Consider the following 17435-nt stretch of genomic DNA (forward strand, 5'->3'; position numbering starts at 1 on the left):
TCTGCACTTATCTTACTGTTATTTCCAACGTTCCTTCCGAAATCACTGCATGGCAAGAAATCAAGTTGAAAAACGTTTCTTGTGCCTTCGTAATAAACATCTAAAAATATTCATTGAAGCGCCTTAATTGTAGAAACAACAATAATAAGCGTTTAAGGTAATTTTCATCTCGATTCTAAATGGACTCCATCAGTTTTGTGAAATAAATTTAACATGCGCCGGTGCAGGTGTTCAATATCCGCCACTTCTGCTTCCATTCATGGCGTCTGGAATAAACGCGCATCAAAAACTCGTGCAAAGAAAGTGCAACCCGATTGGTGTAACTCGTAGCCATGACATCACGTGGCAACGCTGGTGAACACCTGCGTGAAATATACAACGCTTCACAATGACACATGTTTATGTAATTATGTTTAACTCGAGGAAGCTGACGTAAAGGAGAGACATAGAAGGGACGGTGGGGTAGCCTCGTGGCTAAAGCGCTGGTTAGACATGGGAACACGCACCCTGTGGTACAATGTGTATAACCCGTTCTTGGTGTCCCTCGTCATGTGACTGGGATAATGCGACAAGCGCCGATAAGCCCAACTCACTCACTTAAAGATGTACTGTGCCCCACTACCATTTCCAGGCCAAGTCTAGTTATAATTATAGATAGCGCCTTTTGTGAAGTAACACGGTAACTGCGTTGATTTAAGATTAATGAAGGCTAAAATATTATCAAGATTATGCAATTTGAGTAAGTTGAGTAACAACAAGTAGCAGCTTTTGATATGACGCGGCCGGGGACCTTCCGCTGTCCGGGTGGACGCTCTACCATTACTTTGCAATAATTTGTATTGATTTGTCAACCTAGTAAATTTTAACTGTATAACATGTGTTGGTTGTTTGTGGGTTTCCCACGGAATTCTTTTGCGTACAGATTTCAAGGTTAACTGATTCTTTCAATTTGGAAGTCGTTACGTAACAATATGATATTCATATGCGAATTGCTTGTACTAGGTTTTCTCTACTTTTAAACCTGGGATCTTTCAGTACTATCAACTTTTATTTTCATATTCGCCATATCCTTTGTAACTGCTGAAATGTTTTGGATATGATACAAGCAACTGTCTAAGTACAACTTACAGCCGCTCCTCTCTAAATCTAGTGTCATCACTACTGACGGAAACAAGCATGGCAAGTTTCATCTTCACTGGTTTTGTCATTTCACTGAGATGGGGGAGCTGAAAATGGAGTTTAATCCGGACTTACGCTGATTTTATGTGATGCTAGCCCATTGAGATAGCATGCCAAACGTCTGGCAGGACTACAAAAAGTATCATCTTTTAACTTCTTTTCGCATGACGCGGCCAGGGCATCGAACTACCGACCTTCCGCTCTCCGGGCGGACGCTTCACCGTACGGATTATGGGAGATGAATGATTGCACATGACGACTGACAAACAGGTCGTGGCATAAACTGAGATTCTGACACTGGCACGTGTGAGTAGACGGAGAGACCAGTATATGCAAACAGGGCCAAGAATAAGTAGAATTACCTGTGCAAGTCTCGTGACGCATTTTCACGTGTAGCCAACCTACCTTTTTAATATGGTTCTGAATAAACAAGAAACAATTATCACTTGGCGCAGGTCATCCAGTCGTCTAAGTGTCGCAACTTGATGTGTAGAGTTGCGTCCCTTAGGCGTTCCAGAACCCTCTGATCGTGGTTCCAGTCCGTGTTTCGCCCTAATTATGATTCTTGGTTTGCCATTGCCATACCCGGCTCTTAGGTTTCAGGAAAGAGATAAATGTCTTAGACCTGCGTCATTTCCAGAAAACTCTATTGACATGCTCGGATATAATTGAAATATTGCATGTTCAAAGGGTCAGTAAACTACACTCACTCACAAGATCACTTTGCTCCTGTCCTCTTGAGCTGTATATGTCCTTCTGAGAAAGCGCCATCTTGCATCAAATACTGACACCGATTTAAACCATGGTCCCCGAGCGGGATGAATGAAAAGTCACACTACACCTAACGCTAACTCTTTATTTTCATCCTCACAACATTTTACAATTATTGAAGTTTGACTAAAAACCACCAGGTTAATACATCAATAAGTTCAGATAAATCGTATGAAATTGTAATGCTGATATAAATGAAAGGGGCTTTGTAAAATGATTAAACTTTCATTAAATAAACAGCCGGCAAGGAAGTATACACCGATGTTGATGGCTAAAACTGAAACAATCAAGAATGGTTAATTTATGGTGATGTATTTGATGCGGGCATCAAAGTCGTGTCTTGGACCTCAAGTATGCTGTGTTTCAGCCACTGTTTTCAGTCTAATAAGGGGGCACGGGTGGCCCAGTCGTATAAGGCGCCGCGATTCGCTGTGCAGAGTTGCGTCCCTTGGGCACGCCAGAAATCTATGATTGTGGGTTCGAACCCCGTTTCGCTCCGATTATGTTTCTAGGTTTGTCAGCACTATACCCGTGCTCGTGGGTTTCACCGAAGTTGTTAACGTCTGAGACCTGCATCACTTTCCTCCCACATTAAACTGACACGCCGTGATATAACTGGAATACTGTGTAATTTTTTGGTCAAATCCACTTTTCAAGGGTATACTTTCTTTTGCCCGACAGTTTGGTTCATGGTGACCCTCCAAAATGCGTGTCTACTTGAAGGAATATTGATGAATCACAATGTGTTGTAACTGTAACGCTATCGTCTATTTTCTCAATGACCCTCTCCTAAAATGGTGTTATTTTCCCCATTCCCTACTTGTCCTGTCTCTGGTGACCTAAGAGCTCTGACGGTCAGTCGAGACACAGGTAATGGAGTCCATTTAATTCTACCGTTCAAAGTATTACCATCCACTTTCCCATACTGGCGAATGAGACACGAATGAATGTCCCTCAGTGTCAAAGATCACAGTAGCGATGAAATTCTTAATTCTCACCAATCCGTGATCAACACAAAATGTACAACAGCCAATGGTAAACGTTGCACAATCAAAAGAAGCTGCACGTGAGAGTTGGCGCTAAAGTACACTGAGCATTGAATGAGGGCCTGATTCGGACAAGGTACACCATGGCCAGCAACTTACAAACTCGCAAACAAAGTCAAAACTAGTTTGTTAGTACTAAAGAGTTTATATTCGTTGTAAAATAAACTTCCCATCGAATTATCTCTAGCGCTATGGAAACCAAACTAAGCTTTGTTTGGGTAAAACATGGAGTAAACTTGGTACCCACGCAACAAAATTCCAACATTGTTGATAACAGTCAAAGATGATATATCACGAAGACATATATGAAGAAATCTGAAATACTATGGTCTGTTTCATTGACATTAAGGTGTTTTTTTAACATTGGAAACTTTTTTTATCCGGAAAGCTCAACTAATTCTTCAATGTCTGTAAGCAGCGTTTAGAGACACTACTGTCCAAGAATCCTGGGCTAATTGGTTTCCTAGATATCGTATTTAAATCATATCAGTATGCGAAAGTCAACGGCCAACTACAGACGTGTAGGTTTTCAATGGGGGGAGGTGGGGGTGTGTGTTATGGCCAGTATTTAAATCGAACCTGAGATGTGTTTTAGAGACACCGGTCTTGAGATGAACCATGCAAAAGTCGGTCAAATAGTTTCCTCTGTTTCACCTGCTGGTTTACAGAAGGCCGAGATGTACAACTGTATGCGAATACGCTTCGGTCATATTGGACATCGGACAAGACAGAGTTATCTCCCTTTACCTATTTCCTCCAAGTTTGAAAGCATGTTGTGGAGTCCTGAATGTTAGGCTTTAGTTAAAGGAGGAAGTTAGAATTCTATAATCTTCAACAAAACAAATGAAGACCAATCTAAAATCTACTTTTCCATTTTATATGTCAACAAATTAATTTCATTAATCTTTGCGTTTTCTCATTTACCTGTTGTGTTGTGAGACCATTCAAGTTGAATCATGATGGTTATTTAGTCCTTAATGCCTCTTGATTTAACGTTCTTTCATGTGTAAAAGTAATGCATGATACAGTGTCCTACTTGGAATCTGGCAATAATTTCTAGAAATCATAACATACTCCATTCAAATAGAAACACTTTTGAGTTGACAAGCTTCAGCTAGTCTTCAACCAGTTCAGATCAGTCTAATCTGCCTAAACTGGTTTAGTCCGACCCCATGGATCCAGTTTTGTGTTTGATATCTTCATCTTCTTCTTCATCATCGTAGTCCCCTTCCCCTTCCTCGTCGTCGTCCTCCTCCTCCCGTTCTTCCTCATTCCCTGCCCGGAGGCCTGCAACAAAGCCCTGCATGGCCGACCCAGCCCAGGTCATGCCGACCTTCTCTGACTTCAGAGAGGCTAGGTCAGAGTGACTTGGTTGACTGTCACTGCGACCTCGGCTGTGAGAGGGCACCTGCAAAAATCAAATGGAACGTAAAGCAAGTTTTCTTAGCCAGTCTGACACAAGTATTATATCACTGCATTTACACCTTGAAATTCCAGTAATGTGTGTAAGACTTTACACATGCACGTGCACTGTGCCACACTGGACAAGCATGCATACATATGGCAGTAAGTAAGAATGAATGTACATCACGACATCTACACTGTCCTGTTATTCCAAGGCTGGTAAAAATCCGGAGGTACACCTAAAATGCAAGTTAATAATGGTACTGTGCCCCTTGTCTCTCAAGGTCAAGACGTTGTAATTAGTGCCTTGTGTAATGGTTAGTCATGAAGTGCATGATTTATGTACAACATGTTAGTACATATAGATTTTGAAGACTTACAAAGTGGTGGTGTGGAATTTTAATCAAACCTACAGGGACCCCCAATTGGCCCAAAACTATAGTCCTCATCTTTACACGACAGCGTTACTACAATTGTAATAAGGAAATAGATACGATCTTGTTAGGGGGTATAAGTGATATTGGTCACTATCAATGTTGTCTTGTAGCAATTCGTGTTACTTACCACTGATTTTATTCTTTGGAAATAAATACACAGATCTTAATTCGTGCTTTATGAGAAAGGATATCTCAAAGTACATTCTCACATTTCTAAAGGTGAAAGAATTTATCAAATGATCTTTGCATCACAACTGTCCATGGGAGGATAACAAGACACTGATAAAATATCAATAGTTAACATTGATGCTGCACTACACAACACTTCACTACCACGTTACAGTTCAAGTTTAGAGTACTGTGATGTCACACAGAGTTACAGTGCTGTGATGTCACGCAAGGTTACAATACTGAGATGTCACACAAGGTTACAATGATTTGACGTTATACAAGCTTACAGTACCGTGATGTCACACAAGTTTACAGTGATTTGACGTCATACAAGTTTTGAGTACTGTGATGTCACACGTGGTTACAGTAGTGTGATGTCATACAAAGTTACAGTACTGTGATGTCACACAAGGTAACAATGGTGTGACGTCATGCAAGGTCACAGTACTGTGATGTCACACAAAGTGACAGTTGTGTAACGTCATATAAGGTTACAGTACTGTGAAGTCACACAAGGTTACAGTGGTGTGATGTCATACAAGGTTACAGTACTGTGATGTCATACAAAGTTACAGTACTGTGATGTCACACAAGGTAACAATGGTGTGACGTCATGCAAGGTCACAGTACTGTGATGTCACACAAAGTGACAGTTGTGTAACGTCATATAAGGTTACAGTACTGTGAAGTCACACAAGGTTACAGTGGTGTGATGTCATACAAGGTTACAGTACTGTGATGTCATACAAGGTTACAGTACTGTGATGTCACACAGAGTTACAGTAGTGATGTCACACAAGGTTACAGTGTCGTGATGTCATACAAGGTTACAGTACTGTGATGTCACACAAGGTTACAGTGGTCTGATGTCATACAAGGTTACAGTACTGTGATGTCATACAAGGTTACAGTACCGTTATGTCACACAGAGTTACAGTACTGTGATGTCACACAAGGTTACAGTGGTGTTATGTCATACAATGTTAGTGCTGTGATGCCATACAAGGTTACAGTACTGTGATGTCACACAAGGTTACAGTACTGTGATGTCACACAAGGTTACAGTGGTGTGATGTCATACACGGTTACAGTACTGTGATGTCATACAAGGTTACAGTACCGTGATGTCATACAAGGTTACAGTACTGTGAAGTCACACAGTTACAGTACTGTGACGTCACCTAAGGTTACAGTACTGTGATGTCATACAAGGTGACAGTGGTGTGTCACAAGGTTACAGTGGTTGGACGTCATACAAGGTGACAGTGGTGTGATGTCATACAAGGTTACAATGGTGTGACGTCATACAAGGTTACAATACTGTGATGTCATACAAGGTGACAGTGGTGTGTCACAAGGTTACAGTGGTTGGACGTCATACAAGGTGACAGTGGTGTGATGTCATACAAGGTTACAATGGTGTGACGTCATACAAGGTTACAGTACTGTGATGTCATACAAGGTGACAGTGGTGTGTCACAAGGTTACAATGGTTTGACGTCATACAAGGTGACAGTGGTGTGATGTCATACAAGGTTACAATGGTGTGACATCATACAAGGTTACAGTGCTCTGATGCCATACAAGGTTGCAGTGGTGTTGCGTCATGCATGGTTTGTGCTGTTATGTCATACAATGTTACAGTGCTGTGATGCCATACAAGGTTGCAGTGCTGTGATGCCATACAATGTTACAGTGCTGTTATGTCATACAATGTTACAGTGCTGTGATGCCATACAAGGTTGCAGTGGTGTGATGTCATACAAGGTTACACTGTCGTGATGTCACACAAGGTTACAGTACTGTGATGTCACACAAGGTTACAGTGGTGTGACATCATACAAGGTTACAGTGGTGTGATGTCACACAAGGTTACAGTACTGTGATGTCAATGTTGTAGATACCAACTGTATGTGAACTAAATTAGTTGGTAATGCTGGATAACATATAATGTGTTAAAATACTGAGGTTTGGCTGTTCGCGAAGGTTTGTGTCTCATATTCTGTAACTACGGCCAAAGTGTTGTTGCTGAGCAGGTACATTCTGAGTTTGTTGAGAGATGTATGTTGTAAAATATTTAGCCATTAATTACAATATAGAAGCCTTTCACATTTACTGACCATGCAATGTGGTCTGGTTTGATGTGAGAGAATATTATGACCTCAGTGTAATACATTTCATTTTGTATAACAATGTCATGAAATCATCCCTAGCTTATGAAATGCAAGATATTTCTTTAGAAGTTGTCAATTATGGCCACATTTCTCAACTGATTTTAAAGTTCTGGTAATAATAATTTTAATAATTACAAGCTATGTCCCTTTTATAACCCTATTGACCGATCAGATTCCACCTCTCATATTACTTGCTTCAAACAAATTGGCAGCGCTAGTCAAGACGATCTTATCAATAATCAGATCTAAATTGTAATACAATTGGTCTTACTTCGCGAAGTGCGTCAATTTACGTGATAAAAAACATGAAAAGTTTTGGAAAATATCTCTTGGCACCGAGTTGGAGGTACACGTGCTTTACAAATCCTGCAATCGACCGAAATCTTCGAGGCAGTTGAAGAACTGGATTTTGATTTCATTACAAGATTTTCATTGAACTATGCATATACTCCTTGGTCCGCCAAAATATATCTCCATAATTTCATCGTAGTTCGGCAAGGGTGGAAACTGGACTTTTACAGTCAGTTAACTCACTTGCCTCGGAAAGATGGGTCGGTACAGACATGAGCACGGGTACCGACAAACCAATAAACTTAAACATGTCAAACCAGGCATTCAAACCAATTATCATCGGTATCTGGCACGCCTAGGGGACGCAACTCTGCACAGGGATAGTCAAACTTTAACTCCATTTTCTCGACATGTTATTTAAAGCAGTGTAACTTCATAGCCTGACACACTCCTCATGGACTCCTTGTTCCTTGTGAGTGGAGAATAGGTTTAAAGACACTTCGACCAGAATTTCATTTATATCACAGCGTCTCAGCTTTATGTGTGAGAAAAGCCCATGATACTAGCTTTGTGCACACCCATTTTATGCAACTCTACACAGAAGTTGCAGCGCCTTTGCCAACAATATCCCTCATTCCCTTCATGTTATTATGCAATGTCTTATACTGGTAGTACATTTGTACAGAGCTGTGCCCCGGGGCTTCAGGTAACAACGCATTGGTAGTGCTAAGCGCCGAGAACCTTGTGACCTGCTGGACCACACTGGGAGGACATGTTACTGGGCTTGACCTCTCCTTCAGCAACTTACTAGGCTACCCATTTGTGAGCCTGGTGTGGACAACATACCAAACAAACTCATATAAGCTTTGTTCATCTCCGACTAATTGAGCTATCAATAATGAAAATGTTTACTTGGACTAAACAACATTACAAATCAGTTGTCAAAGGTATGGAAGTTTTCTCATTGTTTTAATGCATGGGCACAAAGGGTAAAAACAAAACAAAAAAATTGCTATGTGTTTGCAAAACAGAATCAGCCCCAGGAATCATTTCATGCCACCATGCACTTCCGGTTCAGTTTGGTGACACATAAGCCTACAACCTCCAACCAGACAAGCTACCTTAGCTAACCCGGAGAGAACCTACATGCAATTCTGATCATGTAATTACTTGTGGTCTGAGAAAACACATGACCTCAATACAAATTGATATTCAATTCAGCTCTAAAGACATTTCTTGCCCAATACAGTACAACTTCAAAACAGAAAGTATGTGACCAGGAAGACTGTAAACAAACATGGCATGGCATAGACTAGAGTAGCTTCCCTGATAAAAGGGCAGTTACTTAAGCAGGCGGACATATAGATTTCTGCGAAAGACAATCACTGACAAATTGAAAATTGAAAAATTGTGCGTAGGCAATTATATTTTTGCCTATATGGTAGTTAGTTAAGTCACTGTCTACAAAATAAGTTTCAGTAGGGATTATATTACCTGCCATCACTGATTAATCATTGACCTTGTGGCACATAATATCTATGTGCACATTCAAAGAAAACTTGCAATGTTTAGGTACTGTTTGTAAGAGTGTTTTTGAGATTTCGTAATTAGAAATGACATAACAAGTAAGAGGTTATCACCATTTTGTTTTGGGATGCTAAATATCCTGTCACCTTAGGGGAACCCCTCCACACAGCAGACTGAGTCTCAGATGACTGGGCCACCCATGCAGCCATGTTATCAATGACATGGGGATGCACAACAATATTTCATAATGACATGAATAAAACAAAGCCAGGTAAACGTTTACACATTTAATGCATGTTTGTTTTTTGAAGTACAGTACACAAATTTCACACAATATAAGGACTGAAATGACCTCATGACCTTTGTATGACCTACAAAGGTCATGTCAGTCTGGCTGCAGAACATGAAATCTACAATTTGGCTATCTTTGTTATTGACTATGCAATTACTGAGATATCTGCATGCAAGCTAGATTTAATTTTACTTGTTGGTTTGACATTTTCTCAACGATGAGGTAGCACCGCTTATTACTTTAATATGATAACTTGGCAATCAAATCTAGATGAGTGACCGGCAGCAATTTTCAACACTGAAGGTCAAGGTCATGAAAACTCTCATGAGCATGATCTGTCAAATGTGAATTCATTACACAAGGATAATGAGTAAAAGTGATCAAAAATATAACAACATTTGCAACAAAGTGAATTATTATTTTCAATTTTTACAAAATGTCACGATTCTGACAATGAAATAAAAATACAATAAATTTCACAATTACTTCTGACACAAATGAACTATTTTAAAGTATTTTTTAAGCAACATATCATCAGGATTCCATCAACTTTTAACATTTGTCCTGACATCAGCAAATGAAGAGGTATTAAGTACATTCAAGATCTGATGCCACACTATCTGCCCTCACACATCTAGGTAAGATGGACATGCTATCCCAGCTTGTTTTGGAATGGTCATCATTAAAGCTATGTACCACACAGTATTCACTAACAAGTCCCTGTGATTATGCAAAGAACAAACTTGTCTTCTATATAAAACTGTCTCCAAATATTTTTATGGCCAAAGGGAGGTAATGCTGATATCCATGATAATTTCAGATACGGTAATATTTTGGCTGCTACCAAACATTATTTCCACAATTCAACATCCAGACTCCTAAAAGAGTAAATGTATACATAATTTATGAAATCAACTAGTAACAACACGATTTATCGCAAACAAACAAAAATGAACATTGTTTTCTAAGGAATAGGCACAATGTTTGGTTCAGCCAAAACAGGATATCATTTGACAATGGCACATGCAACCAAAAACATATGAAGACAGTTGTATTCAGAAGTGGTAAGATTTGGACAATAATGACAGACAGACAAAAATCATAATGACACAGTCAATGAAACAGGAAAACAAAGCATCTAGCAGCTCCTCGTGTTTCCTGCAGCACTTGATAGTCTTTCAATATAAGTTATATATCGGATGACATGGCACCTCGTACATAGTGTGCGCACGCATTATAAAGTCATCCTTCAGAAACTCACATGGACATGTACACAGAAATTACCTTCCAATAATAACAAAACCACAGTGTCCTAGAAATAGGGGCCTATCTGATTAATTTATGAAATTTTGGGAGTGGGCTAATTCCTGCAAGTTACCCTATCTCTGTCATTCAGGAGCCAAGATACAGTTACTATTATTGTGTCTAATGATTCTTTAATTGTGAAGTTTTACTTCATAAATATTGCTAATCTGAATATAGCAGATGTGGTTTATTGATTCTATTCCTGACGTCAATACATTTAGAACAAAAACTGATCACATCATACGGAGGAAGTATTTCTACATTTTAGTTGACATTATTGGTGATAACATTTCACAATATAATATCTAATTCACCTAAATCCCATCTATAATACATTATGAACATGTATTTACTATCTAAAGTAGAAGTTACCATAGGGGTTATTAAAGGTAAGAGATTTCTGATACATAGTCCAACATTCGCCACCTCTGACATTTGCAGTGTGAGATTTCTAAAAGACAAATAAATAAATCTTGCCACTACTATATCCAGTCTTTCATTCTTAAGAAATAAAAGTTTTCTTATAACAGAAGATAGATGACAATACAATAATACACAATTCACTCTATTCAAGTATGGGTCAGCCTTTTTATTTTGATTTTGTCTTCTTCAAAATTCTACTGGCTGAAATCTACAGTAATTTACCCTTTTTAATCCGTCTACATTCAATACAAGCTTACACATAGCCTTGAAGGCCTGCGGTCGACATACAAACATAGTCTCCAGCATGTATGCTTGATGTCGGCACAAGCTTACATACAACTGCATGCTTGTTGTTCAAGACTAAGTTCATACATAACAGTGACTGTGCTTGCTGTTTACATACAAGCATGACTGTTGACAAACAAGCATACACATAACCGTGTGCTTGCTGTTAACATACATGTTGAACAAGCATACACATTGTGTACTTGCTGTCAATACGCAAGCATACACAACAGTGTGCTTGCTGTTAACATGCAAGCATATATTTATTAGTGTGCTTGCTGTTAACAAACATGCATACACTGTAGACATAGTAGCATACACTTGTATACTTTCTGATAACAATCATATGCATGGAGTATGCTTGCTGCTAACAATCAAGCCCACAATCCAAACACTGTTGTCATTAACCTTTGACTTACAGTGTGATAAATCACTGTATGATTTCTGCCTGCATACACGTCGACACACATGATTTCTCCTAAAGCATACTGAGCTTATGCTTGCATGTACCAATCATCCAGAAAATAGTCTATGCTTGTTGTGATGTGTCACAGACATGTGAATTTTTTCTTTACAGTGGACAAGATCACACTTTAATCCAAACAAGAACTATCAGGTATTTGTCCGTAAGAATTCTTCTCGGTACGAAATAGGAAACACCGCCAGTTCTCATTCATGCGCGACTGTAGATCTGAACATAGGTCTCCATTACTGAAACGTCCAGACTGTCCAACCACTGACTACAGCTCTTATTATGAGCTTCTTTGGTCGATATCCTTTGTTTTAGAGTTCGGCATTTTTCGGCATATTGCTGTGATTTGAAAAAAAATTCACATCCACGAGAGGTTTATTGCATGAATCTTCGAGTAAACATTTTTCGAGATTTGACAATTCTACAAACAAAACAAATAGACATTGACTACAACCAAACATAAAATCATCCAATAAAAATTTGCATGTTAAAAAAATTGTCATGATATAAATGTATGTTGCCTTTAAGTCTCGTAAAAACTGCACCCAGTCAACAGTTCTGTCCTTCAAATAATACTAATTAATGAGCACTTAAAACGTAAAGAAATATATCTCCAAGAGTCATGTCTACGTAACGTATTTGCTACGTTCTTCTCAACTCCATCAGTATTGCGGATCCTCTTCATCGTATGCGTCCGATTCGTCCCCACTCAGATGAAATTTCTGAAAATAACCGTATATGCAAACTCAAAATTTGCCTCCGTTTTCACAACACGTCCTTTGGATCAAACCGTCTGAAAGAGTTTTGTCTCGGCTTTTGTTTAATTTTTCTTAAAACATTTGTGCACCTGTAAGCTGACTTGAAGAGAAACAGAAGCGCCACATGCAGCCAACTTGCAGAAACATTTGGCAGTTCATTTTATTAAATTTCAGACAAACTTTGACTTCATTATTTTTAGGCTCATCACTTCATTATTTTAAGGCTCATCACTGAATTTAATATCAATAAAAGTAAATATTGCATTTTATTGCAAATGTTTTTGTCTGAAATTCAAATTAAGAAAAAGAAACATTTTCCTTCTTGACTACAAGTGTATAAGGAAGAAGCACTCTAATATTTCAATTTAGGATAACTTGAATAACAAATTGATACTAGAGAAAACAAGAAATTTGACTTATGCTTATGAAAAAAGAGTTACTCATTTTAAACAGCTTGATCCATGGGCAAACAATTCTTTCTTACAAAAATCATTGATAATTTAGAATTCATGTAAAATCTACAAATAAAAATGCAAAATTAGAAATTAGGTAATTGTTTTTCTGTAAACAAATTTGAACTTAGCAGAATTAAAAGAATAAAGCATGCATACGAAGCCCACAACATGTACATAAAGACAGAGGTGATGCAAACATGCAAACTGCTGCCAAAGATGCAAGGGTCATGATGTGACAGGATATTGAAGGTCATGTGACAGGAAGTACCTGTTGTTGCATGTGATCGTACATGCCAGTGCCTCCTGGGATACCATCTGTGTTGTAACCCCCAGTCTGAGAAATAACATGCCGAAGTGCATTCACCTATGGAGGAAAGGAAAGTTGTTTACGAACATGCAGCCATTCCGATAGTCAAGCAGAGCAACAACATAAAAGCAGTCTGGTCAATATCATGCCGTGCTACAATATGGAGTTGTGGGACAAAACTGATTTTGAAAGTGAAATTTCAAAGAGAAATTTGTCAAAACAAATTCTATGTTTAGGAATATATACAGCTTTGGTCTTTTACTGGTAATCAAAAACAAACATGAGAAGAGAACTTTTATTCAGATTTGTTTGCGGCTGGTGGGTCTTGTTTACATATATTATGTTTGGAATCACACTTTCTTTTAGTTTCATCATTGCTTGAAAAATGTTTCAGAGCAAATTTTCTCAAGAATTCGGCTTAAAAAATTAACTCCTTTTTTTGACCAGACCTAAATAATAAGCAAGGTTGACAAGACAACAAACAAAGCTTCACACATTCCATGAACAATATACACACATGAAACACAGTACATCAACAACAGTTACATAGGTCAGACTCAGCTTCCAAAGGCTGCATTATATCTGAATCTGTTGGATACAGCAACACATTTTCTTGACAAAAGGAGACATTGAATTGCAAGGCTTCATAGAACTCACTTATATCCTAGAACATTGGATACCCTCTAGAACATAGCATACCCTCTAGAACATTGCATACCCTCTAGAACATTGGACACCCTCTAGAACATTGCATACCCTCTAGAACATTGGACACCCTCTAGAACATTGCTTACCCTCTAGAACATAGCATACCCTCTAGAACATTGGACACCCTCTAGAACATTGCATACCCTCTAGAACATTGGACACCCTCTAGAACATTGCATACCCTCTAGAACATTGCATACCCTCTAGAACAATGCATACCCTCTAGAACATTGGACACCCTCTAGAACATTGCATACCCTCTAGAACATTGCATACCCTCTAGAACATTGGATACCCTCTAGAACATTGCATACCCTCTAGAACAGTGCATACCCTCTAGAACATTGCTTTCCCTCTAGAACATTGCATACCCTCCAGAACAGTGCATACCCTCTAGAATACTGCATTCTCCTTAGAATATTGCCAAATATTGCATAGCCATTAGATTAAATTTCCTCTAGAACATTTCACACTCTTTAGAATATTGCATATTCTTTAGAACATTACATATCCTCTAGAAAAATGCCTACCATCCTATCTGGCCCTAGTCTGGATTAGTATCTAAATACAGTGTTCCCATGTCCCTGTATCATTACATGCCACACATGCCACACATGCACCACATGCCATACATGTACGATGTCTGTGTCCCAAGCAGTCACACATGCAGTTGTATAGCCCATGTACTCCGCCATACCTCAAGCACAACTTACCGGTACACCTTACATGCTCATAGAATTGCAATTGTTTTTCTGCCCCAATGAGAGTGAAAACAAGTAAAGCAAAAATTGCTGCCAAAAGCAAAGCTCCATAAAATTGCATTGATGCTCCATCAATATTTGCTTTATCCCAGGCACTCGAGGGGGAAGAGATTGTAAGATTTGTTGAGGTATCATGTAGTTTGGATTGTGAAAGATGACAACAACAAACAACAAACAACAAACAACAGAACATGCCACAATACACAAACTTAAAATAATGTTCAGCGTTTCTACAATTGGTAATTTCATTGACGTTCATCTTCAGTAGACAGTGCTAAAATTTGGTATTTGATTCAAATGGTTGAACTTGATAAAAAAGTAAACAAAATAAGTTTGTAAAATCAAATTTAGAACTTGTAATTTTTTTGCCAAATGAGGCACTGTCCATTGAGTGAAACAGTCGGATGGAATATTACCAACCTGTGACTGAACATTAGCTCCTACCGAGTTGTCTCCCCCTTGATAACTCTCTCCGTTGATGTTCATATACATCCCCTGCTGCTGACCTATAAGTCCAGACTGTGAGGTCCCAAAGCCAGCTGCACCTGGAATGTAAGGAATACTTTACTGAACACAATGATTACCAACATCTTCCTCAGTCACAGAGTCACTGGTTTCTCCTTCAGTCAGCAATATTCCAGCCACATCCCGGTGGTCAACACTGAGCAACAATTCAAAGCAGTGAGGTCGTAACCACCCAATCCTCACAAGTTGGCTGCCTGTACAACCAGCATGTGGTACTGGAGACCTATTCTTCCCCGGAATCCAAATTCGGTGGGTCTCTTGTGTTGGGTGATTGTGTGAGGCTGACGACAGATTTTATGCAACGTCAAGAGAAATTGCACTCACATTCACATTCTTTGTCATTGTATCGGTTTTTTTATTGGTCATTCTTCTATATAATTCCAAATTTTGAAGAGAATCTTTGAAATATTTAGGTTGCGGGGCACTGAGACTTTGCAAAACCTATGAGCCTAAATATTTTTTCCTTAAAAACACATTGCAACAATGTAATTTTGATGGCAGACAATTTCTTTTTTGTTCTAAAAATATGAATAATTCAGTGAGAGACAAACAGATTTGACTGGTGACTGAGACGGTCTTAAAGTGTGTTATGAACACTGTCTCACCTTGAGCTGTAGCACTATCTCCGCCAGGGGTGTTGGATGCAGCTGCTGATGCTGCCTTGGCTGCGTACAGGTTTGCCTCCTCCTGCGCCTTGCCGATGTTCTTCTTGTAGCGGATACGTTTGTTGCCAAACCAGTTAGACACCTGCGGAGACAACCAAGCATGTCATCGGAGGTCCAAACAGTCCACAGGCAATTCTGTAAAATACCCCTTGGTACACAATCAGATTTACATTGGGGAAAATATTCAACAAAATCGACACAGTTATGATAGGAATGTCCACCTTCAATTATACATACAACACAAGTAAATTAGGACTGCCTTGATGAATTCAGTTGTCCATAGAATTCACTTAAGTTGCAACCAACTGACCTCAGTTATCCATACAACACAGGAAAGCTGACTGACCTCAGTTATCCAGACAACAGAGGAATGCACTGATTAACCTCAGTTATCCATACAAGAGGAAAGCTCTGATTGACCTCAGTTATCCATACAACACAGGAAAGCTCTGATTGACGTAAATTATCCATGTAACAGAGGAATGCTCTAATTGACCTTAATTATCCATATAACAGAGGAATGCTCTGATTGACTTCTGTTATCCCAAATTTTATGTTGTTTCTTGTAAATTTGACAACACTGCTTCTTGTCACTGACAAGGAGTCGGATCACAAGGAAATGTCCGTAAATACACAACAGGACAATAACATCTGATCAATGATAACAGGTCAGCTCAGTGGCTTGGTACCAAATTTCATAAGTGTTTTCATGTTCAAATAGGGATAGCGTGTTCAGAAAAAGGAATAAAAATACTGAACAAAATAAATTAAATTATTATCAAGAAAATATGTTCAACTATCACTCAACATTTCTCTTGATGGACCTATAACACAATAAGGTTATTTTTGAGTGAGTGAGTGAGTGAGTTCACATTGCATCAGTCTGTGTTTTAGCCACAAAACAACCCACGTAACCTATATCTACAGATCCAAACACTGACTAAATCGATAACTTGGTGCACTCATGTTATATATGCCTTATCTTTGAATCAAATCAAGTTTAAGAACCATTGAATCTTTAATCCATTCGTTTCCTGTAAAGATGTCTCCTATATTTACATAATTAAATCCACAGTGATGTCGCAGTAAAATTTAGTTGTCAAGGGATCTGGATACTCTCGGAGACAATTTTTTAATGTCAAGAATTCCGAGGACGATATTGATTTTTTTCTCTGTGCAGGCTTAATTTCTCTCCTACCGTCTTGTAACTGACCTATCAGTCAAAATGTTGATCCCAAAGCAAGAAGATCAAGATTTGTTCGTATTGTATCTTAGGTTGCCATAGTAACTAGTCAATGGATTTTTTACCCTCCAGTCTCCAAGGATTGTGTAATTTTAAGTACAGAGAAGTTTACAGGAAGTGGGTCAAAGTATGTGGAAGGTAGTCAGTGAAAGTCATACTTTCATATCTATTGATTCTGAACACATACTTTGTTCATATTAAGACGTTTGTCACATTGATTTATTGATGACGGAAAG

The 17435-nt window shown here is 38.8% G+C and overlaps 1 protein-coding gene across 9 annotated transcripts in view; it reads right to left on the reverse strand.

Moving 5' to 3' along the window:
* Positions 1–2021: 2021 nt before the first annotated feature.
* LOC124149040 (pre-B-cell leukemia transcription factor 1-like) overlaps positions 2022–17435 on the reverse strand; it is a 40612-nt gene continuing 25198 nt past the window's right edge. For 2 of the 9 annotated variants that reach the window (XM_046520374.2, XM_046520373.2), the window contains exons 6-9: positions 15897–16038; positions 15187–15311; positions 13259–13354; positions 2022–4404 (exon numbers count right to left, since the gene is read on the reverse strand). In XM_046520374.2, the coding sequence (XP_046376330.1) occupies positions 4156–4404; positions 13259–13354; positions 15187–15311; positions 15897–16038 (612 nt within the window). In that variant the 3' untranslated portion in view covers positions 2022–4155. Of the gene's footprint in view, positions 4405–9274; positions 12500–13258; positions 13355–15186; positions 15312–15896; positions 16039–17435 lie in introns of those variants that run through there. The other 7 variants (XM_046520375.2, XM_046520378.2, XM_046520379.2 and 4 more) reach the window with 7 other exon arrangements.

The sequence above is a fragment of the Haliotis rufescens genome, unplaced genomic scaffold, assembly GCF_023055435.1.
Source record: "Haliotis rufescens isolate VD_foot unplaced genomic scaffold, xgHalRufe1.0.p SCAF_8, whole genome shotgun sequence".
In the NCBI taxonomy this organism is placed as follows: Eukaryota; Metazoa; Mollusca; class Gastropoda; order Lepetellida; family Haliotidae; genus Haliotis; species Haliotis rufescens.